The sequence below is a fragment of the Bos javanicus genome, chromosome 7 (assembly GCF_032452875.1).
Source record: "Bos javanicus breed banteng chromosome 7, ARS-OSU_banteng_1.0, whole genome shotgun sequence".
In the NCBI taxonomy this organism is placed as follows: domain Eukaryota; kingdom Metazoa; phylum Chordata; class Mammalia; order Artiodactyla; family Bovidae; genus Bos; species Bos javanicus.
In genome coordinates this window covers 874,081-901,877 of record NC_083874.1, presented here as the reverse complement: position 1 = coordinate 901,877, position 27,797 = coordinate 874,081, and the positions used below count along the sequence as shown (strand labels likewise).

The window sequence follows — 27,797 nt, the reverse complement described above, 5'->3', positions numbered from 1 at the left end:
CCAGTCTTTCTTGATTACATCATCCTTGGAAAGAAAGGATGGCACCCCACTCCAGTACTTCTGCCTGGAAAATCCCATGGATGGAGGAGCCTGGTAGGCTGCAGTCCATGGGGTCGCTGAGGGTCGGACACACCTGAGTGACTTCACTTTCACTCTTCACTTTCATGCATTGGAGAAGGAAATGGCAACCCACTCCAATGTTCTTGCCTGGAGAATCCCAGGGACTGGGGAGCCTGGTGGGCTGCCTTATATGGGGTCACACAGAGTCGGACACGACTGAAGTGACTTAGCAGCAGCAGGAAAGAAAGGAAACAAGGTCTAGCTACCTTGCATCAGAAGCAAAAAAGAATTCCACTGCTTTATTGCCCACAGCGTGAAGGCAGGTCGAGCTGTCCAGCCTCTTCATCCTTGTTTTACAGATATTCTTCACATTCTCAATATTGCCTAGAAAATGAAGGGAAGGATCACAAATCCTGTTCAAACTATTTCCTCTGAACAACAGGAAGAAGCCAGTTTCCCCTTTGAATACGTGTGCAGAAATGTGCAAGTTTTAGCTTTGTCTGTATCACCCAAATTGTGTAAAAGATCTCCAAATAGGAAGAGCTCTGAATTGACTGCTAACAAAACAAACCAAATCAACACTCAAATCAGGACATGGTTGCCTTTATGGTAACAGAACCACATGTGGCTCCCGTGGCTTGTGTGCAAATTTGAAAATATACATGATAAAAAGCTTTTGAAAACATGGAGACAAGTCTCAGTTGCATGAAAACCGTCTGGACCTGGTCCCAGCAGAGTGAAGGGACGCATCCTGCCTCTGAGGGGAGCTGCTGCCTTTGGAACAGTGTCGTGCTGCTCAAGTCCTCAAGAAACTTACGTGTCCTATATAAGACGGGGATCTGTTCTGTGGAGAGTTTGTATTTGCTCCTTACTCCGATGAGTAGGGGACTGCCTCTCCTGTAAGGATAAGAGGGAACTGAATTACCTATTGCCTTGACACTCTGGGCTGGGCTGGGTGTCCTCTGAACATGAGATGGTATCCACATCAAGCCCCCTTCCTAGGGCAAAGTAACCCCAGGACATCCCAAAGATTGTCCCAGAAGTTATAGAACCACTAATTATAGATAATTTAGAAAAATAAAGCTTTATTGCTTCTTCACACTACCTTCTTCTGCATTCAAAATAGTAACATCATGATAATAGATTTTATTTTTATTTTTTATTTTTTGATAATAGATTTTAAAAGGAGTTTCAAAATGTGGCAGGGACCAACTAGCATTTTATAATTCTATAATTTGAAAGACTTAAATTCCAAATGGCAGTTTAGTTCCTGATCCAGAAAAAATAAAATTATAGTACATTCACACAATGTCCTGCCTTGATATTGTGATGGTCTGGGCCACAGGTACATTCTCCATGGCTCCCCGATACCTTCAGCAGGAAGCCTGCAACCACAGGGCACCCTAGATCCTACAGAGCTGAGCCTCTGCCCACCTCCCAACTCCCCACCAGCTCTTGGGTTTCACGGGGTAGTGTCCAAACAACCTTGTTCGCTGCTGTCACCCATGCCTGGCACATAGAAGGTGTCAGTAAGTACCCACTGAGACTAGAGGAGCCTTAAGTCCCACCAGTGCCCCTCCCTGTCACCACCCTGGCATAACTGCAGATCCCTCACTCGAGGCTCTGAGCTTTTTGCTCATGCTGGTTTCTCGGCCTGCCTTACCCAGGCCAACACCTGCTTCCCCTTGGGCCCCCTGTGCACTGCCTCCCAGCCCCCATCACAGAGAACGACATTCTCAGCCCAGCTCTGTCCTCCTGCACAACTGTCCCGTCCTTAAGGGTCTGGTGGCCCTGAGTCCCCAGCTCAGCACACAGTAAGTATCCACAAATATTGGTTGGAGTGATGGATAGATGAATGGGTAGATGGTCAGACTGACTGTGGATGGACAGAAGGGACGAACAGATGAACGGGTAGATAGACAAATGGTGGATGCACAGGTGGGTGGTTACATGACGGCACTCACACACCCGCTTGTGTGACCCACACAGTACTGGGGGCTGCACAGCACAGGGCTCTGACAGAAGGACGTGTGGGCTGACCCAGGCTTCTCAGCTGACTCTTGGGTCACACCCGGTGTGAAGGTGATGAAGTTTAAGCTCCTGGCTTTCAAGGCCTCTTCTTTACTGGACTCAAATCAACATTCATTTGTGTTCCTGATTTCATGTTCATAATTTTACATACTTTTTCTAAAGGGAATTTCTGAAACTGACCTGAAACCTGGATCTGCCCTCGCTATACAATTTTATTTTTAGTTTGAATTTGTTGTCAATTCCTAAAAAAAATCTAGAGATTTCAAATAAATATCCAATTTTCTAGTTTCTCTTTTAATTACATCAGAAATTCCAGCCACGGCTGTCCCTTAGTCCCTTCCACTCTGCCAGAAGCCCTGCTCCTACCTTGTGCCTCAAGCTAAGTGATTTTATTTATTTGTAACTGGAAATGTCAGTGTACTCCGCCTTACCTTGTGGCCACGGCTTCTCCAGGGTAGTGGATGCTCTTGAAAACCAAGGCAAATGCGCCTTCCTGAAAAGACAAGAAAGGAGAGTGAAGAACAACTTACTCTGGCTAAGCTAGGCTGCTGCAGCCCTGTCAGTCCACGAGTCCAGACAGCTCTCCTGGGGCCTCTTCACTGCAGGCGGTCCTGGGGTCACTCACTCAGGGTACTGAATACAGGACGGCATGTGCACAGGGATATTAGGAAGGGAAAGAGAAACCGACCATACCACAATCAAGTGCCAAAGACTGGAACTTGTGGATTTCATCGTGAGCAATACGAATCACCCTGTCCAGGCCCAGAAGGAACAGTTTCTGGCTCTGTGATGAGCTGTGTGGACTGAGCAGCCAGAACCTCAGGAAATGAGAACTGCAGCCAGGGGTGTTGCCCTGGGCCTCAGGGACTGTACCTCCTCAGGGAGCAATCGTGAGGATTAAAGGGGCTAAACTAGGACCTACGTTTAGCTCAACACACGTTAGTACCTGGGTTCAAATTCTGGCTTCTCCCCTAAACTGGGCAATTGTTTCAGCCTTCTTTGTGCCTCATGGCTATCTTGTGCGGTTTCTGTGAGCCAAAGCGTTTTAAGTGCCTAGAACAGTGCCTGACGTACGGAAGCATGAGTTGTTATAATTATTATTTCTTTGGCAATAACGACTCTGTGTCTTACCTTGTTGGTTTGTGCAAACCAGAATTAGAATATAGCTCTCCTAACTCAAGACTCCAAACATTCTCCCTATTTAAAGCCTCGATGCAAAACTCTCTCCTACATTCTGACCATCCATACTAACCAGGCCCCTACTTGACTTTATGTACAGCCAGCTATCAGTCTGGATTTCTAAGACTTGGGAACCTGGGCAGACCCAAGGTCTCGTGCTATGGCCAGTGTGCCAGAGATATCCCAGGGCCAAGCAACTCTAGGCCTCTAAGGGTCTTTCAAACTGCCCCAAATGAAGGGGGTTTAGACAGAATCTGAGGAGCCTGATATTCACCCTACTGGTTTTGTCAACAATGAAGTAGGACTGAACAGAAAAGTTCTTCCCAGTCTCTGCCAAAAAGAGCTCTGTGTTGCTATGGGTACACTGCTGACATTTAAAAGGGCCACCACTGGGATGCATTCCCAAAATTTAAAATTACAAATAGAAAGGAGGACATACTCTGCTGCAAACTAAACTGGTTCACTGTGCATTAGTTATGGGACAGGCTTTTATTTGTAAATTAAGGTCCCCTAAGATAGGAGTCATAGAGCAAAGGGTTTAACAGTAGACTTACTTAAAAAAAAAAAAAAAAGACTGAAAAGACCAATGGGTCACATGTTTTAAACTGCAGTGTTTGCACCCAAAGAAGCCTCTGACCCCAGATGTTCTAGACTCTTGGCCCTGAACACTGGCTCCAAACTGCCCCCATCTTGGGGGAGCTATGGATGGCACCGATGCTCAGAGGTGGACTCTAGCAAGTCTGGAGCCCTCTCCTCCTCCCTCCACCATCCCACGAGGGCCTACTCTACCTCCTCCTCCAAGGAGGGGTCTCTCCTGGGCAGTTCCCCCACCAAAACCTCAGAACTCCTCCCATATCTATAAGGATGCAACCTTTTAAGGCCAGACACTGTAGATAAGCCATCTTTAATCCTCAGGTACCTGGTGCGGGTTTGCCTAATAAATGCTTATGAAAACTGAAAAGGAATGAAGGGAGGATTTAGATAAGTGAGAACTGTAACTTACCAGCTGCTGAATGACTCTCTCCACCAGTGTTGAAAATGTAATGTCCTCGGTTTCTCTGTTGTCGAACACATATTTAATCAGCTTGGCAATGGTTTCTGTATCTGTTTCTGACTCAAACTCATAGCCTTTGCTTTCCTGGAATATTTGGTTAGACAACTGTCAGATAACGGTCATTGTGCAATGCTGGCCTGGCCGGCTCCCTCTCCTCCCTTATGACTTGTCCTTGGAGTGACATAAGGCGAGAACAAGGAAAACAGGGAAGGGATGAGAAATGTCTGCCTGAATCCCACAGCCTAACACAGCTGAGTCACTGTAGTCCTCCCTGAGATCATCCAGCCTCAGAAGCTCGTCCTTGCAATTAATCTGGACATTGCAAAAAATGTAGCAATCAAAATGATCAAATACGTTGAGTCAAATCCACCACCTCCCAACCAATACCACAACCTCTTCATACTTGAAATGCTTGCGTCTGTCTTCCCACCCTGCATTCCATTTGGTGTATGAGTCGGTAAGTTATTTAGTGAATACACTTTGTTCTTTAGATTCTGCTGTGAATCTGAAACAACCTTTGAGGTAAATGAAAACGCCCTTCTCTCTCCTCCAGCGAGATCTGGGAAGGAGGCTGAGCTACGGATAAGGTCTGCATCCAGTGTGGTGATGTGGCCAAGAGTGGATGGCAATTCGCCCCTGCCTTTTTTTCCAGCAGGAAATAAGCTGGTTGGAAAGTTTCTGGGAAAGACCAATATCACTTGACTTAGACATTACCCAGGGGAAGTATCTTACCAGAAATTTCCTCAGGTCTTTGTAATTTGTGATGATCCCATTATGGATGACAACGAATTCTGGAAGAAAAGTTTAGTCCAGAGAGAAATGTTATGAAGACGTGAAGTTCAAGTCAGATGTGAAGACAGACAATTTGACAGTTTGAAACTCTATGAATTTTGCTTATACAGACACTTGTGTTGAGCAAACTTCATTTATAGACATGAGAACTGACATCTGCCATGACTTTAGTTTAAACCTGAGGAAATAACACATTTCTCCTTTGATAAAAAGCATCCATCAGGCTGACCATGCACTGAGTTCTGATTTGTGGGCTACAATATCATGAAATAGACTTTGGTTTTATGTCAAGTGAGATGATTAACCCTTCATTCTCTATTAACTGTCTTCATATCCACTCCCTTCTCCAGTTTTTTTTGTATCTACTGTGACATTGTTTCCTCACATTGTTTTCTTAACCCTGTCACACTTTCTCTCATCAGAGCCTATTCTCTTAACTTCACATCAATAATTTGTTTTCAGGAATCTGTGTTTTCTTTGTAAAAGACTTCTTTGTGTAATTTTTGTATGCAATGCAGCTCTTGGGTATAAGTCTTCCTTGAAAGTATGCTCTTCAGCTATCACTGATGACTTAGAGAAATCTTACAAATCTTATTTCCCAGTTGTTTTATTTTCAATTACTCATCCTGAGTCAGGGCAGGCACGTCCAAGTTTGGGTGTGGGGGGATCTCCTTGGAGCCTCCCTGCTTTGGGGACACAGACTCACTGTCTGCACTGAGGCGGGGTCCACCCTATCATGTGAGTGGGCAGGAGGCTGGGGCTGATGTGGCTGCTCTGCTGAGAGGCATGTACTGGGCTTTCCCGTTCTCTGGAAGAGGCTTCACCCTTCCAAACTGGGCAGGAGGGAGGTGCCTCTAGGCACCACAGTGTGAACAGGGGCAAAAGCACGAGGGAGGTGCTATCTCCTGTGGCCTGACTTCCACAACAACTAATAGTAAGTGAGGCTTGTCAAGTGTTTAGTTAATAGAATTGAGTGGGCCAAAAAGTTCGTTTGGGGTTTTCCCCTAAGATGTTACAGAACAAATTTTTTGGCCAACACAATAAATACCCCTGGTGGCTCACATGGTAAAGAATCTGCCTGCAGTGAGGGAGAAGGAAATGGCAACCCACTCCAGGGTTCTTGCCTGGAAAATCCCAGGGACGGGGAGCCTAGTGGGCTGCCGTCTCTGGGGTCGCACAGAGTCGGACACGACTGAAACGACTTAGCAGCAGTAGCAGCAGCAGCGGGAGACCAGGGCTTGATCCCTGGGTCAGGAAGATTCCCTGGACAAGGAAATGGGAAGCCACTTCAGTATTATTGCCTTCAAAATCCCCATGGACAGAGGAGCCTGGTGGGCTAAAGTCCATGGGGTCACACAGAGTTGGACCCGACTGAAGTGACTAACATGTTCAACATGTTCAATAAATACCCCACAATGACTCTTATGTATCTGATCCCTGCTCTAATACGATGCTTGGCAAGAACTTCCATTATGCTGTGTTTGGGAATCAGCCTGGGGTTGGGGGCCCTGGCTAACTCCAGAAATTATTCTTTCTCCCAGACACTCTTCCCATCATGACTGGGTGTGGGCTGTGGGGGCTTCTGGCCTGACCAGGCCCAAACTAGAGTGGAGACCCTGTAGATGATGTCTCAGACCTTTGTCGCCCTTGAAGGAGTCAGAGATTATCCCCTTTCTCCTTCTCATATGCCCAGGTGTCCTGCTCCCAGAGCCCCTGACACCCCTGGGGGCTGAGCACAGAGTCTCTGAGAGTTTCCAGCGGTAGCTCCAAACCTACAAGTCCTGCCCGCATGAGAGGGACCTGGGGGCATCACTTAAGAGAACTACCACACAAAGAACTATCCTGGGGGCTCAGGCAAGTTATGTGGACCCAGGTCAACTGGGGGCTGACATGGTGCGGAGGGAGTTGGAAGGTCAGGACCAGAGCAGGCACCTCAGATGTCAGACAAGTTCAGCACTTCTATCTGCCCTGGCGCGGACCACTCTTTTCAGAGGCAGGGCTGGGTACAGCTGGATGAGAAGTGAACTCAAATCTTCCCTCAGGCACTCTGCCCTCTGGAACGCCCTGGTCCCTAATCGAGAAACAATGCCCACATCTTCAACCCTCTGGACCACCAAGTCGCCCTGAGGCTGGGTTCTCAGAGCCAACAGAATCTGTGGGAAGGGCCACTGTGTTCCTGTGGATGCCCGTGGGGTCAGCACTACCCCACAGGCATCTGCAGATAGGAGGCCAGGTTGAATCTGCCTCCTGTCTAGGGCCCAGGGTCACCAGTTTGGATACTCAGGAGAGACAGGGCTGCTGAGAGTGTATCAATTCTGACACACACGTCACAGGGCCAGTCACAACCACTGCGACGGGGAGCAAGGCTGTACCACATACCGTTGCCTTTGTCTGAGCGCTGCGGGTGGCTGTTGACAGCACTGGGGACCCCATGAGTGGCCCACCGTGTGTGGGCAATGCCAAAGTGGGTCTCAAACTCCACTTTTAAGTCCATGCTGTCTTGTTCTAGATGAAGGAAAAATGTTTGCCACACTTTAAAAATAAGCATTGACATGATGCTGTTACCTAAGGTGGCTTCATTAAATGGAGACACATCAGCCACACCAAAAGTACATTCCATCATAAACCACAAAGGCCCCATTCTGGGGGTTTCTGCCAGACCCTTGCATTACTTAGTACTTATCAATAACTTAACTCATTTACTTGAAATAAACTTACTTTAAAAATAAAATTATAGGTCCTTATCATAAATGGGAAAGCAGTATTATTGGCCAGAAAAATTAAAATATACAAGTACTAAATATTGAAAAAAATTCTCAGAGCACCATCACCTGAAATAAACCATCCCATGTTCTGGGCAACAGTTTTGCACATGGTTTTAACCCTCCTTCAATTTTTGCATGCTTGAATAGGTTAAATTTTTAGTCTCCAATGCTGTTGGAATGAAAGATTTTTAAAGTGACCTAGGCTATATTTATTACTCTCACTTGGCAAGTCTTCCACTTACTGTAAAGTTCTTCATCAAGAGCTTTGACATTTCCTCTTTTCTTGACGAGCTGGATATGCCTTTCTTTGACTTCATTATTATTTCCATCAATTGCCACACCTGTAAAGTAAACATGATCTTTGTATTGGAATTTGTTTTGTCTCTCACACTTCATTGTAGGGAGCAACCCAGGGTGAGGGCTATAGAACTGCATTTATTAGTTTTCATTCTTTAGGTTTGCAGCCCAGAAGAGAACCAGACAGTGTTAGAATATCAACTTGGAAACAAGAGGCTATGCCTGTGGCAGTGCTTACCAGCAAGCAGGGAATACATGCCTAGAACCCCTGCTGTGGCCGCTAACCCAGGATAACTCCTGGAGGCCTGCCTGCAGGAGGTATGCCGCCACATCTGCCACCAAAGGCAGTGGGCTCATTTAAGAATGCTTCTGTGCTTTGCATTCTGCTACCTTAGCAACAGTGTTTCCACTGCACTAGTGTTCCTGCAATCTTTCATCTTGCTTTCTATTAAGGATTTATGGTGGTGGTGGTGGTTTAGTCGCTAAGTTGTGTATGACTCTTGCAACCTCATGGACTATAGCCTGCCAGGCTCCTCTGTCCATGGGATTCTTCAGGCAAGAATGCTGGAGCGGGTTGCCTTTTCCTTCTCCAATTTAGAATTTATAGGGATATATAATTATCTGGCTCTTGTTTTCCTCCTAAGGCTGCTTAATTAAAAATGGGAACAGACTAAATAGCTACCTCTTATGTGGATGGAGAACTGAACTGTGAGATAGCCATCCAGAAGAGTACTGTGCAGTCACTTAGATTATGTTAGGCAGCATTGAGGATAATGGAAAATGAAGAGGCAAGTGAAAGAAGAATAAAAAATTACAGAACTGCATAATCGTAATTAGGTAAAAACAATAAATAACTGCATGACGCCTCTACTGTCCCCAGACCCCAGATGACCAGAAGAGGTATTGATATTGATGGGGGGCGCTTTTGATGGATTTTTTCTTACCCTTGTTTTTCCTTTCTATTTTTCTATAGAAATTTTCAAATTTCTTTAATGAACAAAAATTATATTTGCATGGTGGTCTCCTGCAGAGCTTACCTGCTGAGTCATAGCCTCTGTACTCAAGCCGCTGCAGGCCCTTGATGAGGGTTTCAAAAATCTCCTTCCTTGTCCGGGGGACTCTGTAATTCATGTAGGCAAAGATTCCTGTTAAAAGAGGGGGAAATCATACATTTTCAAAACACTTGGTTCATGTTTAGAAGAAAACACTGCTGGGGACACAGACACCACTGGAGGTGCATCACCAGAGAGCTTCCTCTGACTGCAGAGGAAGGTGTGGCCTTCCCCAGACACAATGGGAGAAGAGCCGAACTCCCTTCCTGCTTCTAGAAGGGCATGGTATGCAGTCCTCCTGCAGTGACTAAAGAACCCATGAAGCCTGTGAAGAACACACACACACACAGCATGGCCTTGCGATTCCATGATCTCTCCGATGGACATACTTGCAGAAGACATCGTTCACTGTGGCAGCATTTATAACAGAAAAGATCAGCAAAACAAAGCAACTACCTACGGACACCCGGCAGTCCCCACTACATGAACTCCTTGGTTTGCACCGAACACTCCTGGGAAGAGTGATAAGGAGATCACCCCAGCCTCCCGCCACAGGTAGGAGCAGGGGCTGGGGCCTTAGTTCCACTTTCCACTTGGCCTTGTGGCTTGGAGCATTACTTTCAACAAGCACTACTCTTATACAATCAGTTCAGTTCAGTTCAGTCGCTCAGTTGTGTCCGACTCTTTGCGACCCCATGAATTGTAGCACGCCAGGCCTCCCTGTCCATCACCAACTCCTGGAGTTCACACAAACTCATGTCCATTGAGTCAGTGATGCCGTCCAGCCATCTCATCCTCTGTCATCCCCTTCTCCTCCTCTTCCAATCCCTCCCAGCATCAGAGTCTTTTCCAATGAGTCAACTCTTTGCATCAGGCCATCAGTCCTTCCAAAGAACACCTAAGACTGATTTCCTTGAGGATGGACTGGTTGGATCTCCTTGCAGTCCAAGGACTCTCAAGAGTCTTCTCCAACACCACAGTGCAAAAGCACCAATTCTTCGGCGCTCAGCCTTCTTCACAGTCCAGTTCTCACATCCATACATGACCACTGGAAAAACTTGACCACTAAGTTTTGGCCTTGACTAGACAGACCTTTGTTGGCAAAGTAATGTCTCTGCTTTTGAATATGCTGTCTAGTTTGGTCATAACCTTCCTTCCAAGGAGTAAGCATCTTTTAATTTCATGGCTGCAATCACCATCTGCAGTGATTTTGGAGCCCCCAAAAATAGTCTGACACTGTTTCCACTGTTTCCCCATCTACTTCCCATGAAGTGATGGAACCAGATGCCATGATCTTCATTTTCTGAATGTTGAGCTTTAAGCCAACTTTTTCACTCTCCTCTTTTACTTTCAAGAGGCTTTTTAGTTCCTCTTCACTTTCTGCCATAAGGGTGGTGTCATCTGCATATCTGAGGTTATTGATATTTCTCCTGGCAATCTTGATTCCAGCTTGTGCTTCTTCCAGTCCAGCGTTTCTCATGATGTACTCTGCATAGAAGTTAAATAAGCAGGGTGACAATATACAGCCTTAATGTACTCCTTTTCCTATTTGGAACTAGTCGTTGTTCCATGTCCAGTTCTAACTGTTGCTTCCTGACCTGCATATAGGTTTCCCAAGAGGCAGGTCAAGTGGTCTGGTATTCCCATCTCTGAAGAATTTTCCACAGTTTATTGTCATACACACAGTCAAAGGCTTTGGCATAGTCAATAAAGTGGAGATAGATATTTTTCTGGAACTCTCTTACTTTTTTGATGATCCAGTGGATGTTGGCAATTTGATCTCTGGTTCCTCTGCCTTTTCTAAAACCAGCTTGAACATCTGGAAGTTCATGGTTCACGTATTGCTGAAGCCTGGCTTGGAGAATTTTGAGCATTACTTTACTAGCGTGTGAGATGAGTGCAATTGTGTGGTAGTTTGAGCATTCTTTGGCATTGCCTTTCTTTGGGATTGGAATGAAAACTGACCTTTTCCAGTCCTGTGGCCACTGCTGAGTTTTCCAAATTTGCTGGCATATTGAGTGCAGCACTTTCACAGCATCATCTTTCAGGATTTGGAAGAGCTTAACTGGAATTCCATCACCTCCACTAGCTTTGTTCGTAGTGATGCTTTCTAAGGCCCACTTGACTTCACATTCCAGGACGTCTGGCTCTAGGTGAGTGATCACACCATCGTGATTATCTTGGTCGTGAATAGCAAGCATAAAATCATCTCCTGGCCCCACAGAGAATCCTTATCATCAAGGAAGGCCTATCAGTCAAGATTTTGTTTGGCTTTATTTTCACATTTATATATCAAAACAAGATTTTCCCAAATAGGAAAAAAGTCATCATGTTGGTTCTTTTCAAACTCCTCCACTCCAGTGCTTGAGACTATGAACCCTAGGTCTGTGTCTGTCTTGCTCTGGGAGTGTTCCAAAACATCATCTCTCTGTCCTTTTGCCCTACATAGGAAAACTTGCCTCTCTCACAGTTCAGCTCCAACCCCACCTTCTGGGGCAGGCTTATCCGGGCCCTGGCCAGAAGTGTTCGCTTGCTCTGGTGGCTGCCCAGTACTCTTACATCCTGAGACAGCTAAATAGCCTGACAAAGTCACAGGCAGGTGCTTCTATCTTTATATTTCTTACTGTGTCTTGGCACAGGGTCCTTGTTCAATAAATGCACGTGGAATAGTGTAGAGTAAGGAAATAAGGGTTAGTTGCTCAGTTGTGTCTGACACTTTGAGACCCCATGGACTGTAGCCTGCCAGACTCCTCTGTCCATGGAATTCTCCAGAAAAGTATACTGGAGTGAATTGCCATTCCCTTCTCCAGGGGATCTTCCCAATCCAGGGACTGAACCCAAGTCTCCTGCATTGCAGGTGAATTCTTTTACTGTCTGAGCCACCAGGGATGCTGAATAAAATGACCACAAATCTGTATTAACTTAAGAGTCCATTGATGGATGAATGCACAAAGAAACCGTAGAATATATATATGTAATATTAATGGAATATCATCCAGCCATAAAAAAGAAAGAAATCCTGCCATTTGTGACAATATGCATGAATCTTAAGGGCAATATGCTAAGTGAAATATATCAGACAGAGAAAGGCAAATATTGTATGATCTCACTTATACATAGAATCTAAAAAAACGAACTCATGAATAAAGAAATCAGATTAGTGGTTTCCAGAGGTAGGGGGTAAGGGGTGAGGGAATTAGGTGAAGGTGGTCCACAGGTACAAACTTCCAGTTCTAAGATTAATTCTTTGGATGTAATGTACAGCATGGCAACTACAGTTAATAATATTCTACTGTATATTTCAAAGTTGCTAAAACAGTAGATCTTAAATGCTGTTATCACAGTGAAAAAATTTTAATTATGTGAGGTGATGAATGTTAATTAATCTTACTGGGGGTAATCATTCTGCATTATGTATATACATGCATGAATGCGTGCTAAGTTACTTCAGTCATGTCTGACTCTTTGCAACCCCATGGACTGTAGCCTTCCAGGCTCCTCTGTCCATGGGGGTTCTCCAGGTAAGAATACTGGAGTGGGTTTTGCCATGCCCTCCTCCAGAGGATCTTCTTGACCCAGGGATCAAACCCGCATCTCTCATGTCTCCTGCATTGGCAGGCAGGTTCTTTACTGTTAGCATCACCTTGGAAGCCCATGTATATACATAAACAGATACATATATAACACATACCAATACATATATACGTATACAAATCACTATGTTGTGTACCAGTCAGTCCTAAATATTCATTGGAAGGACTGATGCTGAAGCTGAAGCTCCAATACTTTGGCCAACTGATGAGAAGAACTGACTCACTGGAAAGACCCTGATGCTGGGAAAGACTGAAGGCAGGAGGAGAAGGGGATGACAGAGGATAAGATGGTTGGATGGCATCACCAACTCGATGGACATGAGTTTGAGTAAGCTCTGGGAGTTGGTGATGAATAGGGAAGCCTAGTGTGCTGCAGTCCATGGGGTCACAAAGAGTCAGACACAACTGAGCAACTGAACTGAACTGATATTGTGTACCTTAAACTTACACAATGTTATATGTCAACTATATCTCAATAAAACTGGAGAAAAAATTTGCCAAAGATAAACCTTGGAGAGGGCAACCTGCCAGCATATAACTGAGGACTGATAATGATTATATAGCAAACCACTCATGTGATATTTCTGTGATGTTTCTAGATTATATTCAAGTTAATACTGTATAAATGAATGAATGATTAAATTTCAATTAAGTAAATATTATATTCCACTGACTCGATGGATATGAGTTTGAGCAAGCTCCAGGAGCTGGCGATGGACAGGGAAGATGGCTGGACAGCATTACTGATTCATTGAATGTGAACTTGGGCAAACTACGGAAGATGGTGAGGGATAGGCAGGCCTGGTATGCTGCAGTCCATGCAGTTGCAAAGAGTCGGATACGACTGAGCAACTGAACTGAAATGAACTGAAGCAGTAACAAGGGTCACATCACATGAAATTTAACTTGCTAAAATTAATCTAGACACAGTCAAAAAAAGATCATAAAATTATACAGTGCTAAATATTATATTTTGCATTTCTAGGTACTGTATGCTACTGTATATAGGATTTATTTGCACACAAGTATTAAGATGCAGGGTTTATATTTTAAAACATGCGCAGTGTGCTTTCTGAGAAGTTACAGATGTTTTCTTTTAAAAATGGCCAAGGATAATTTTGGTAGTCAGTTATTTTTGTCTTCTAGGTCAGGTGAGAAGCACTTCCCCAGCTAAGCATCTGTGCTTCAAGAGCTCACAATTTATCCTACACTTCAAACCTAAACATGTCTGGCCAGAAGATGTACTTTTGTCAACTTACTTAAATATAAAAAAAGACCATTACTTTTTAATGTAAATTTTTAACAGCTCTATTATGATACAGAGGCTTCCCTGATGGCTCAGTTGGTAAAGAATCTGCCTATGATGCAGGAGACCCAGGTTCAATCCCTGGTTTGGGAAGATCCCCTGGAGAAGAAAATGACAACCAACTCCAGTATTCTTGCCTGGGAAACCCCATGGACAGAGGAGCCTGGCAGGCTACAGTCCACAGGGTTGCAGAGTTGGACACGACTGAGCAACTAAACCACCACCGTTGGGATACAAGTCATATATTGTTGTTGTTCAGTCGCCCAGTCATGTCTGACTCTTTGCGACCCCATGGACTGCAGCATACCAGGCCTCCCTGTCCCTCACCATCTCCCAGAGTTTGACCAAGTTCATGTTCATTGCACCAGTGATGCCATCCAGCCATTTATCTTCCTTCTGCTCTCAATCTTTCCCAGCATCAGGGACTTTTCCAATGAGTTGTCTGTTCACATCAGATGACCAAAATACTAGAGCTTCTGTATCAGACATTCCAGTGAATATTCAGGATTGATCTCCCTTAAGATTGACTGATTTGATCTCCTTGCTGTCCAAGGGACTTGCAGCAGTCTCCTCCAGCACCCCAGTTCAAGGCATCAATTCTTTGGCATTCTGCCTTCTTTACGGTCCAGTTCTCACAACTGTACCTGACCACGGGGAAGACCATATTGACTATACGGACTTTTATCAGTAATGTCTCTGCTTTTCAACACATTGCCTAGGTTTGTTATCGCTTTCCTGCCAAGAAGCAATTGTCTTCTGATTTCATGGCTGCAGTCACAATTCACCATGATTTTGGAGCCCAAGAAGAGGAAATCTGTCACTACTTCCACTTTTCCCCTTCTATTTACCATGCACTAATGGGAGTGGACGCCATGATCTTAGTTTTTTTAAATATTTAGTCTTAAGCCAGCTCTTTCACTCTCCTCCTTCACCTTCATCAAGAGGCTCTTTAGTTCCTCTTCACTTTCTGCCATTAGAGTGGTATCATCCGCCTAGTGGAGGTTGTTGTTTCTTCCACCTATCTTGATTCCAGCTTGTACCTCATCCGGCCCAGCATTTCTCATAAGTTACATACCATAATAGGATACACTTGAAATAGTGTATAATACAATGGTTTTTAAGTATATTCACAGAGTTGTGTAGCCATCACCAAAATCTATGATTAGGTAAAACTTTTCATAATATTAACTTTTCTGGGAAAAAAAAAAAAAGGCAGGAAGTTCCCTGGAGGGATATAGTGAAATTCCAGTCAATGTAAAGAGCACAGAGCTATGAGAGATGGTTATATGAAGGACGGAGCAACTCACTAAACCATTTTTGTATCTTTTAAACTGCGAAACTTTCCTTGCACCTTGGGAATCATTCTAGAATTATACCTGCACCTCACAAAACAGAGCTAACAGCCACTGCAAATGACACAAAGGCCCACCCACAGGCCAGTTCTTTTAAATCCAAAATGCTCTTCCCAAAGAGTGCTGTATGGCTCTGCTCTCCAATTCCGCCCTGTAATTCCCCTTCCTCTGTGTCACACTTCACTTCTGAACTCATGTCAGGCACATATACATCTCTGGCTCTGAGATCTGCCACAGCCTCCTTGGTTGCGGCTGCCTTGACTGCTGCTCCACAGTCCCTGATGGGCTGGAAGAAGCTGGAACGGCTAAAGGGTCCTGGCCCTCAGGAGCACCAGCTGTGTCCACACCCAGTTGGGAGGCTTGGCAGCCACTCAGACACTGTTTGGTTGATTACTGTGGTGAGAGGTGTTGCCAAGAAGTGGTTTTCAAGGTTTTTGCGCAAGAAGGCATAAATCTAACTTTTAACATGAAATCTCTAGCATACCAACATGTGTTCAGTAAGTTCTTTTAAGCACTGTTTCTCTCCTCTGCTCTTGGCTGCACTCTCCCTGCATGCTACCAGATGAGAGCGAATAAACCAGCACCTCCATGAGGCTCTTACTGTTTTAAAAATAATGAAATAGAATACAAAGCTACTTTCTTAGGAATCTTGCTTGTTATTCATGTCCGATTTCCCTTCTGGAATCCCTTCCATCAGCACTAAGAGCTGCAGAGAGAATCCATTTTTTACCCATGAAATCAGTTAAGATTAACCAGTTTTTGACAATAAGAGTTTAAATTTGTGCACTGTCTTGGAAGGCAATTTGCAATCTCTCAAATTAAAATGTACGCATCTAGTGATCAAGCTTCTGCGCTTCTAGGAATGTATCTAAGCAGATATCTGTGCTGAGATTGAAGTGTGCATGTATGAAGATCATTGCTCAGAGCTGTTTGTAGTAGCTGAAGGCTGGGGACAGCCTGATGCCTGGCAGGGCGCAAGTAAGTGATGGCGCAGCCACACACGGCCACTGCAGGGCCACAGGCAGGCAGCCCTACACAGAGCATAAGGGAAAGCTGTGTGTTCTCTTGGAAAACAAGCTACATCTCCAAGATGTGTCAAGCGAAAAAGTGGCCTGCAGAGTATGTGTAAACTATCTAAGGTGGGGCAGGAAGACACGTAGAATATTTCTGGGAGACCCAGGGGCCTCTGATGAGGATGCTGGACAAAAGGCAGACATTTCTTTTCCACTGCATATGTCCTTTTTGTACAGTCAGGATACTTTGCTGTGTGCCTGCATATAGTATTTTACTAGATGCTGCTATATATATTGAGAGTGGTGGGTAGATTGTCATCTAGCCCAGTTCGACCTCACCGTAGCTCCCCAGCTCTGCTCACCTGGAGGAACTGTAGCCTCAGCAAGGGAGAAAGCATTGTCTTACAGCCAGTCTCATATGGAAAAAGACAGCCACCTGAGTGACTCCTCTTTCGCCTGCTCACTAGTCTGTGACAGTGAGAAGCACAGAGGTAGCAGCTACCACCTGCGGCCTTTGCCAAATATTGATTTCAAATCCCAGCCCACCCCTTGTTCTGTCTATGTGGCCTGGAGCAAGTCACTGAGCTCCCAGGGGAGCATGGGGATGGCAGCACCTACTTCCCAGGGTTGTTGAGAGAATTCACAGGAGTCTTTGTAAAGCAACAGGAACAGTGTCTGCTGCAGAGTAGTGCCTGTGTCTGTGAAAACGGAGCAGGCAAGGAGCTTCTTCCTCCTGGGGAGCATGTGGCACAAATGCAGGTATGCACAGGGCATACAAGAAGCTCTTGAAAAATGATTAAATAAAACCACAAGGAAAATAGTACCATTTTAGTTATTTGTTTTTGGCTTTCTCCTTGGAGAAATGATGGTTAAACCAAATGTGTGATCTGGTGACAACTTGATTAAGATGTAAATCATCCCATACACATTTCTCTGACCCACAGGGGCCACATCACTGAGCTAGGTGCTGCTGAGACGGACCAGTCAGGGGGCCTTGCAGGGCGAGTCATGAGAGGACGTGGTACACAGGGACCACCCCCCTGTTCAGGAGATTTGCAGGCAGAGAGGCCAGGTGCTGAGAGGTGGGAAAGGGGCAGAGGACTCTGGGACTGGCTCTCTGAAGAGGTGGCTTCAATTCATCCTGCAGGTGCCAGCTGACAGGTGGCCCACCTGGCCTATTGCAGGCTGTCCCCTCTCCCAACTTTTAAAAAGTCACATACCCCTTTATTTCCTGTATAGCACTTCCCTTCTTGTCTTCTGTCTGACTCCCTTCCAGATTATAACCTTCATGAGGATGGAGACCACACCTGTCTTGTTTATTTGTCTTATCCATTGCTTATTCATTGCCCGGAACCCAGAGCAGAGCCTGGTACATTTTAGATGCTCAGTAACTATTTTTTTGAATGAATAAATGCATCAATAAATGAACAGGTTTAAGGAGTTGATCTTAGAGAAGGTGACCTTTGAGCTGGGCTGGAGACAGCCACTCTCAATACACAAGCAGCGAGAAGCCCAACGTGTAAACACTGGGGACAGAAAGGCCAGAGAGGTAGGTAGTGCTGAGCCTGATGTCCCTGCGTGTTAGCTCCTTTCATCAGGGCAGGAAGGCACTGCTCCTGTGGTAATCCCAAGACAATCAAGCACAAAGACATATGCCCCAGCAACACCCACCCCCAGCTACCGTGTACTTTGAGCATCCTAGGGCTGGAGTGGACAGCCTTCTAGATAAATGGACCATGTCCTGGGGAAGTATCCCAGAAGGGGCTGCAAAGTAAATCACAACCATTACTACAATCAGTTATGAAGCCTTCCCATGCGTCAATCGCATTTTATCTAAACCTCACAATGCCTATGCTCAGGCTGTGGCTCCCACGGACAGACAGGGCATTTCTGGCTCCAAGGCCAAAGAGTTGAGCAATTCACAACTAGGTGTACCTGACTGCAGGCGGCTCAACAATGTGCCCCCCAAATTAGCATAAGACCTGTCTCAGAATCCTAGTTAGGGGATTCTAAATAGTTGGCAGATGGGATTTGGCCTGTGGGGAGATGCCCACCTGGCTGCTGATGGACACACTCAGAACTCCCAGGTGGGGTCCAGACCATTCTGATACACTCTCCCCTGACCCCTAGGAGGTCAACCCCTCCATGGGACACTCCTTTTTCTGACTCCAGCTTTCTCTTCCCATCCAGCCCCCTCCCCACAGGGCAGAGGCAAGCCACAGCAAGGCTGGTTCTCACTACATACCTCCCTCTGTTGCCCAAGAGGGATGGCAAAATCCCTCCAAGTTGGTTGGAGAAATGCCCAGGCCTGGGGCAGAGGCTGCCTTGGCCCAGGATATACCCACTGCAGCTCAGGGTATATCCTGTGCCCACTCTGCCATCCTGGCATCCAGAGCCTCCAAACAGCTTTTCAGAGTCTTTTTAAAAAAATTTTATTTAATTGGAAGATAATTACAACATTGTGATGGTTTTTGCCATACACTGACCTGAATCAGCCACATGTGCACATGTGTCCCCCCATCCTGAACCCCTTCCCACCTCTCTCCCTACCCTATCCCTCTGGGTGGCCCCAGAGTACCAGCTTTGAGTGTCCTGCTTCATGCATCAAACTTACACTGGTCATCTATTTTACATAAGGTAATATACTTGTCTCAATGCTATTCTCTCAAATCATCCCACCTCGCCTTCTCCCACAGAGTCCAAAAATCTGTTCTTTACATCTGTGTCTCTTTTGCTGTCTTGTATATAGGGTTGTTGTTATTGCCTTTCTAAATTCCATATATATATGTGTTAATAGACTGTATTGGTGTTTCTCTTTCTGACTTACTTCACTCTTGCATAATAGGCTCCAGTTTCATCCACCTCATTAGAACTGACTCAAATGTATTCATTTTTATAGCTGAGTAATATTCCATTGTGTATATGTACCACAGCTTTCTTATCCATTCATCTCCTGATGGACATCTAGGTTGCTTCCATGTCCTGCCTATTGTAAACAGTGCTGCGATGTACATTGCTGTACACGTGTCTCTTTCAATTCTGGTTTCTTCGGTGTGGTGTGTATGCCCAGCAGTGCGATTGCTGGGTCATATTGCAGTTCTATTTCCAGTTTTTTTAAGGTATGTCCACACTGTTCTCCATAGTGGCTGTACTAGTTTGCATTCCCACCAACAGTGTAAGAGGGTTCCCTTTTCTCCACAGCTTCTCCAGCATTTACTGTTTGTAGACTTTTTGATGGCAGCCATTCTGACCGGCATGAGAGGGTACCTCATTGTGGTTTTGATTTGCATTTCTCTGATAATGAGTGATGTTGAGCATCTTTTCATGTGTTTATTAGCCATCTGTATGTCTTCTTCAGAGAAATGTCTGTTTAGTTCTTGGCCCACTTTTTGATGGGGTTGTTCATTTTTCTAGTATTGAGCTGCAGGAGTTGCTTATATATTTTTGAGATTAATTCTTTGTCAGTTGCTTCATTTGCTATTATTTTCTCCCATTCTGGAGGCTGCCTTTTCACCTAGCTTATAGTTTCCTTCATTGTGCAAAAGCTTTTAAGTTTAATTAGGTCCAAACTGTTTATTTTTGCTTTTATTTCCATTACTCTGGGAGGTGGGTCATAGAGGATCTTGCTGTGATTTATGTTAGAGAGTGTTCTTCCTATGTTCTCCTCTAGGAGTTTTATAGTTTCCAGTCTTACATTTAGATCTTTAATCCATTTTTTAGTTTATTTTTGTGTATGGTGTTAGAAAGTATTCCAGTTTCATTATTTTACAGGTGGTTGATCAGTTTTCCCAGCACCACTAGTTAAAGAGATTGTCTTTTCTCCGTTGTATATTTTAGACTCCTTTGTCAAAGAAAAGATGTCCATAGGTGTGTGGATTTATCTCTGGGCTTTCTATTTTGTTCTGCTGATCTATATTTCTGTCTTTGTGCCAGTACCATACTGTCTTGATGACTGTAGCTTTGTAGTATAGTCTGAAGTCAGGAAGGTTGATTCCTCCATTCCCATTCTTCTTTCTCAAGTTTGCTTTGGCTATTTGAGGTTTTTTGTGTTTTCAGGGTCCCACTCTTAAAACTGATAAGAAGAGTGAGAAAAGGTTCTAAAGGGAGAAAAACACAGATAAACACAGAGGGACTCCAGAAGAGACTACACATGTGATGCAAGACAGAGACAAGCCCTTTGAGGGGGACTGTGGCCCCTTGGCCCAGCCCACCTTGGGGGTCTGCGAATTCTAATGCTCCCTTCAAATATGGCTTGAGAGATTATCTAGGGACTCAGGACCAAAGACAGCACAGAGGTCCATCCATGAAGGCAGGGGTGCTTCAAGCCTTCAAGTGAATTTGTTTTTATAACAATGACCAGATGGAGGGGCAATGTTTCTGGATTTCTAGCCAGAACTAGGACCTCTGAACTCTTGGAACCTACCCCTAGGGTGTAGGGGTACCAAATGGGGAGAGGGGTCATTTGGGGCTTGGACAATGAGGGAAGAAGGTCTAAGTCCACAGAGGGTGGATTGGGGTCCATATTCTGATTCTGTGGCTATAGTTTTTGAAAACCTCTCCATCTTTCCAAGGATCAGCTTCTCAATGAAAAGCACTGCCCTATGATTGAGGGTGGACAGTCCCAGACAGAGTACCACCACCTGTACCTCACACAGGGTAGGGGCTTACTCCATTAGGGCTATGTCACCACTCAGCCAGGCTGGCATCCTCCAGTCAGAGGTTGCTCTTTCCACTACTACCAATAATGCTTTTCTGAATTGAAGCATCTGATGTCCTTAGTCCATGAGCCTCGTAGAGATTAGATAATATTCTGAGTCCTAAACTGGAAGACATGGCCAATGAGATCTCTGCATCATAGAATTCCTGTGTGTGTGTGGTACGTGGGGTGTGTGTGTGTGTGTGTGTGTGTGTGTGTGTGTAAGAGAGTATGTGTGTGTTTGAGTGTCAGGTATGTGTGTTGGGTGTGTATTGTGTGAGTGAGTACCTGTGTGTGAGTTTGTGCTTGAGTGTCAGATGTGTGTGTGTGTGTGGCATGCCAGGGGAGGTAGGAGTATACTCTTCCAGGTGAGGCCTCCCAGGATGGAGGCCACCAGGCCAAGAGCAAGGGCTGCGAGAGGGGGCTTTGGACTCTCTGGATGTCCAGGCCTCCCTCATGCAGACCAGGGGAGGCTACTTTATTCATGAAGCCCGGAGGACAATTCCTGCTGCTTCCCTGCAGAGTGAGAGTAAAGTGAGTAAAGACAGAGGTGTGAAGGAAGCACGAGATCCCACAGCTGGGTCCTCAAGCAGAGGCAGAGGAGCCCCCAGGCCTGGCTCAGGGTCAGGAGGGGGTTGGCTCCTCTGGGGACAGCCTTACCCTACTTCAGGCCTCCTCGGGACTCCCAGGGTTAAAGTTACTACAGCACTTGAACCCCTGGAATAATAGGAGACTCTGCTTTCCATGGTAAATGTGAGCAAGGCATTTTTCAACAAAAAACTCGTGGTGTCCCTGTGCCATTAGCATTTCACCATTTCACCAAAACAAAGGGGAAGCAACACATAAATACTCTGTACTGAAAAACTTTCAAGAAAAAAGTTCAAACTGTCATATTTGGCTAAACTGTTTTTTTTTTTTTCTTTTCTTTACAGTGAAATATTTCCTTTGAAAATTAAAGGGGCAGATGACTAGATGAAATTACTTGGCTTTGCATCTAATGTATCTTCAGAACTTTCTCCCAAGAGTGTTTGCAACCTCAAGTTCCTATTCCCTCATAAGCAAATTTTTGCTAAATATAAAAATAAACTCAATTTAAAAAGCCCCATTTGCTAATCTTATATCACAAAATCTCCAGAAGGTTTCTCGGACCTTGGGAAACCCCTGATGAATAAGACTGATGGGGAAATGGCATGATGATGGAGAGGAGGAGGAACAGGAGCAGGAGGAGGGTAGCAGCCTGTGCAGAGCCCCTGCTCTGCTGGCCTCGCTGCAGCCCTCCACATGAGAGTGCCAGAAAAGTCCCACAAGTAGGGCCGCTGGTGTTCGGAAGCTCCTAAGACTGGCTCCTAAGGACCAACTGTGTGCGTCTCTTCCCAGTGCTAAGCTCAGGGACCTCGTATTTGATGACCTACCTGAAATCACCCATGGTAAGAGTATTCTTACCACAGAAACTGATGAACTAAAGAGCTAAAGAGTTGTTTAACATTTATCTGCACATCACTGGGTAGGGGGTTCTATTTCTCAAGATTCCTGTGACTTGGAGAGGCAACAAACTAGGTGACTTGACCCCCGAGTCTGTGCTCTATCAACTCAAGCCCAGTCTCTTCTGAGGTATCCATTCATGAACTGAACTGTTACAAGGAGGAAGGGAGTGTCAAATATGACAGGGTTCTGAGAACCGAAAGAACTTTGGGACAGAAAGATGAGCTCTCCTGAGTCAAGTAATCTCCCTGACTTGCTGTTTCCTCACCTAAGACAAGAGGCAAGCAAACCCCCATAAGCACCTGACAAACTCTCCTGAAAGACCCCTGTGCAGATGGTGTGTGTAGTGTGTGTGTGTGTCCTGGCCTGCCTTGATTCTGGGGAATAAAACCATGCCTGTGTCTTGCAGAAAGAGGTAGATGAAAAGGGTATTACCTACATGTGTGGAGAGCAAGATGCACATTATTTATATGACAGGGGAACTGACTTTTAGAGAAAGTATGAAAACTACTTAGTCCAACTGGGTATGTAGCATGATGCCGGTGAAGGAAGGGATATTTAACTGATGCCCATGTTCACCTCCTGACTGCAGTGGCTCTAGTTTGAGAGTGGAGTGCTGGGACCACAGGAGTTGGGTGTTGACCAGGAGCTCTCTGGTCAATATGCTTCTGGCTATCTGGACAATCTGTGGCTACGTGGAATCGGCAATACTGGACTCTTCTTAGGGAAAGCATCTGAAAGCAAGAATCCAACTGCAGTAGGATGAATAATGGCCCACAAAAAGGTTACTAAACATATATGGTTATAGTAGGAAATGGCAACCCACTCTAGTACTCTTGCCTGGGAAATGCTATGGACGGAGGAGCCTGGAGGGCTACTGTCCACGGAGTTGCAAAGAGTCGGACATGACTGAGCACAAACAGACATATATATGAAGGACAGAGAAGATTTAAGAATTCACAGACAGGACATGCAATTCTTTCTGTCAAATCCCCACGCATGCATGCCACCATGCCCTTGCATATGCTGTGCCTTCAGTCTGGTATGCCTAGCATGCTCTTCTCTCTGCAGAGCTCATTCTTGAAATCAGGCCTGGCACTGAACCAGGTCCCTCCCTCTCTTCTGGGGAAACTCAGTGTCCCTGTCTCCACTATGCTGGGGTCCCAAGCTCAGACTGCATGGGGGCCATCAGGTAACATCTGTGAGTGAGGCAGCTGAGTCATCGTGGGAGAACAAGGGACTCTGCACCTGTCATTCCAGGGGCCACTGTAAACTATTCAGAAACACGGACTCAGAGTTGCTCATCTTTGGATTTTTTCAAGGGAAGTCAAAATCCTACCTAATTATGTGAAATTTCCCTATTGTGTAGCTTGGTAACTACAGTAATTAAAAAAATAAAGTTTCTGTTTCTACACCAAACAGAAAGATGTCTGTCCGCTGGTCTGGCATGGGGCTGCCAGGCTAAACTTCTCAGTTCACTGAAACTTTGAGGGTCATCTGCATACTGCGCGAAGGGTTGACTACAACTGGGTCTAGCTTCCTGTAGGAGAAGCAGCAAAGAGAAGGGGGATCAGGAGCCACTGTGAGCCTGGTCATCAGCAACTGATAAGGAAAGACCTCTAGCTCAACTCCTGCTGACCCCTGCAGAACCAGCTCCAGAGATCTGAGCTCTGAGATGGCTTCAAGGTGGCAGATCCCAGTGGAGCCACAGCCAGTCCAGAGAAAACAACTGCTCAAAGATGTGCACAGATTTCCCTGGGCCTCAATTTCCCCAAATGTAAAGTGAAGAGGGTAACTGGTTTATTCCAGGAGCACCTTCGTGATTTTTGCACTATCCTGGTATCAAATGCACAATCATTTCTTGAATATTTTTCTATACATTTGACAAAAGTTCCAAAACTTAAACAAGTTCATTACAAAAGGAAAACAAACATAAAGGAAAACCAGTATCACTTGCCATATACATACAGACCATACAATAATCCAAAAAAACACTAACAAACCAAACCAATGGGTTCAATTCCAGCCCACTATTGCTGTAAGCTCCGAGCCCAGGACAGCTTCCTCTGCACAAGAATCAGAAATATGTAAAAGACACATTGCTATCGCTATTGCTAAGTCACTTCAGTCGTGTCCGACTCTGTGCGACCCCACAGATGGCAGCCCACCAGGCTCCACCATCCCTGGGATTCTCTAGGCAAGAACACTGGAGTGGGTTGCCATTTCCTTCTCCAATGCATGAAAATGAAAAGTGAAAGTGAAGTCACTCAGTCGTGTCCGACCCTCAGCGACCCCACGGACTGCAGCTTTTCAGGCTCCTCTGTCCAAGGGATTTTCCAGGCAAGAGTACTGGAGTGGGGTGCCATTGCCTTCTCCGAAAAGACACATTAGCGCCCAGCTAAGACTTTCTCTTGGCTACAAGAAAAGGAAACAACTTTCCCAGGCAGGAATTCCACAAGACTTGACTTCACTGAGGGCTGGAGGGTGGGGTGTACCAGTGTGGAGCCCTGATGGGTTAGTTACAAACCAAAGCTGGGATGGAAGTTAAGGTGGTTGTAAGGGCAGAGGGCATCTGAGAGGAAGAAGGAGGGAGAGGCTGCTCATGTTAGAGGGGCAGGCCCAGTGGGCGGATCTCAGTGTACCAGTCTGGCTCTAAGACCACCAGGGGGCCAAGGGCCTTGAATGTCACACTAAGGAGTTTGGAACCCAAAGCCCTTTGGCAAAATTGCCACCTTTGTCTTCTCTCTCTCCCCAGGAATGGCCTACAGGCAGTCCATTATATACAATACCAATGATGCCCAGGAATCTTGACATTTTTGCTGAGAGTTTCGGAATTTAAATTGATGTCTGTTTGGCCTGGGGCAGGCTGCATCCCAAAAGTCGGCTGCCTGCTCCTCCATCAGTTGGTCCTTTTTCACTTTTACAGGAGCGCCTGGCCTCAGAAACAAGGCCTGTACAGACTTTGGCCCACAGCTCACCGCTGGCACACTCCACCCCAGTAGCCCTCAGCAAAGTCAGACAGAGGCCTTTCATGGCTTCAAACGTTCCAACAGGTCCTCCACCCACAGGAGGCTGAAATGGGTAACTGAATCCCACTCAATTGAAAAAAAAAAAAAAAAGGCACAGTGACCTTTTGTCCCAGCAGAAGTTCTCAGCCCTGTCCCCAGCAGGGAGGCGACCCAGCAGAGAGAGTAAGGGATCGGTGATGCGCGCGCCGGGCCGGGCCGCCCTCCCCACCGTTAAGGGGTCACCGCGGTACTCAAGAGGCGGGGGCCCCAGCCCTCTCCCAGTCTAGGGCTTCTTCCAGATTCCGCCCGACGCTCGGGGGTTGGTGTTGCTCCTTCCCCGCGCCTCGTCGAGCGCTTTTTGCAATAAAGGGGCGACAATACGGAATCCACCCTTCTAGGGACAAGAAGTTCACTTTGGGACGCGAGGAGGACGCACAGGCCCTTCCCGAGCACACCAGGGGCCGCTCCCCACACCACCGGGGCGGAGCAGGTGTGGTCGCCTCTCCTCAGTTGCTGGAGATGGAGAGGCGGGATGGGCACCCCGAGTCCGGGGAGCACGCTAGCTTGCGTTTGGCCGCCTTTGTGGGAGACTTGGGGGCGCTTTCCTCACTGCACATGAGGTGCAGAGGAAACACACCTCTGTGTTTCGAGGGCCCAGGACAGGACCAATTCCCTCCCCGCTGTGGGATGCATACTGGGGTGAGGCGACCCCCTCCTTCACCCCGCAGTGGGACGACCAACTCGGAGGCAGGCCCAGCCCGCGAGAGCCCCTCGTCAGTCGGCGCCCCGATTTCGCGCCGCCTTCAGTCCCAGGCACCGGGCTCTCGGGCCCAGGCTGTGAGAGGCTGGGACTCCGGAGCCCGCGGCCGCCGCGGCGGTGGGCGCTGCACTCACCGCACATCTCGGCTGCTCCTCGCGCCCCTCCTGGAACCCGGCCTCCGCTCGCCGATAACCGCCGACACTCCGGAGCGCGCCCCGGCCTCTGGCCCTTATAGCGGGAGCCCGCCGCCAGAGGCGGGGGCGGGGCGGGGCCTCTTCCCGCCTGTCCGCTCCCCATTGGCCGCCGGTTGTCGTGACAACGGCGGGCACCCCGCCGCCCGGAGTCTGCACGCCGCAGGCGAGGGGCGGCTCCCCGGCTGTAACACGTGGGTCCAGGAAACAGGTTGGTGGTCGCAGCGAGCTTCCTGAGTTCAGATCGAGATGCAGGGGCCTGAGTCGCTCTGTGCTTCAGTTTCCCCGTCTGTAGAATGGGCATAGCAATGAAACCCACCTCCCGAGATGTAATGTGGTGTCATTTAATCAAGTGTAAGTCACAGAGCCCTATGTCCCGCATAATAAACCGCATTTCGAGTGTGCGTCCCTCTGCGCGCTAGATCCCTCAGCGCACAGGTAGGCTCAGAGATGGAATGGGACTTTGCCAAAATCCGGCAGCGGGGGCGCTGTCAGAACTTGAACCTGGGATTTACTGCAGAGCCGGAAATCGGAGGCCGGGATTCCCCAAGAATTGAGCAAAGCTGGGGGAGCCCAGGAAGCCACCCAGTCCCGGAGGTGTGCTGGCCCACTTCTCGGCGCAGCTGGCCTGCGCTCGGCCGGTCTAATCTCGGCAACCGTAATCTGGCCCCGCAGTGAGTCACCGAAGCCTGAGTTCCTGACCTTCCTTCCCTTCCTCTCCTTTCTGCACTTTCAGCTTGGTCTCCCGAGGAAGGTCACGAGAACTGGCCCAACATTTGCGTACTTTGAGGCCATCTGGTGTTTTTTATTTTACTTAAAAAAAAAAAAATCTGAAATTCTAAACAGATACTCTTCAGTCGTATTGGGGGCGGCGGGGGGGGGGGGGGGGGGGGGGGGCCGGGAAACGAAGCTTTCTACGTCTTGTCTAGAACAGTTTTCCTGATGTAATCTGTCTCTAGCATCACAAGACTCTGCAGGCCCTGGCAGGAGGAAGTGTTTATTGTACCCATTGGACCTTTGAGAAAACTGAGGCTGAGCAACAGTGAGGAGGGGGTTGGTGGAGTAAAGCTGCTGGAAAACAAGTGGTTTTCAGGAGCTGCCACATGTGCTTTTCCCCCTCCACAGTGGGCTGTCACTTTCACTCACTCCTTCCCTCTTTCCTGAGC

The 27,797-nt window shown here is 46.7% G+C and overlaps 1 protein-coding gene and 1 non-coding gene across 2 annotated transcripts in view; one reads left to right on the top strand and one right to left on the bottom strand.

Moving 5' to 3' along the window:
• The window catches only part of GFPT2 (glutamine-fructose-6-phosphate transaminase 2), a 45,718-nt gene extending 18,768 nt beyond the window's left edge, over positions 1-26,950 (bottom strand). Inside the window, exons 1-9 of the mRNA XM_061421262.1 lie at positions 26,575-26,950; positions 9,216-9,323; positions 8,124-8,222; positions 7,496-7,621; positions 5,057-5,115; positions 4,274-4,408; positions 2,523-2,584; positions 878-957; positions 327-444 (exon numbers count right to left, since the gene is read on the bottom strand). Of these exons, the coding sequence (XP_061277246.1) occupies positions 327-444; positions 878-957; positions 2,523-2,584; positions 4,274-4,408; positions 5,057-5,115; positions 7,496-7,621; positions 8,124-8,222; positions 9,216-9,323; positions 26,575-26,935 (1,148 nt within the window). The 5' untranslated portion in view covers positions 26,936-26,950. The remainder of the gene's footprint in view (positions 1-326; positions 445-877; positions 958-2,522; positions 2,585-4,273; positions 4,409-5,056; positions 5,116-7,495; positions 7,622-8,123; positions 8,223-9,215; positions 9,324-26,574) is intronic.
• Positions 14,151-14,222, top strand: TRNAH-AUG (transfer RNA histidin (anticodon AUG)). Its single transcript has one exon. It is a non-coding gene; the product is annotated as a tRNA-His (tRNA).
• Positions 26,951-27,797: the final 847 nt, after the last annotated feature.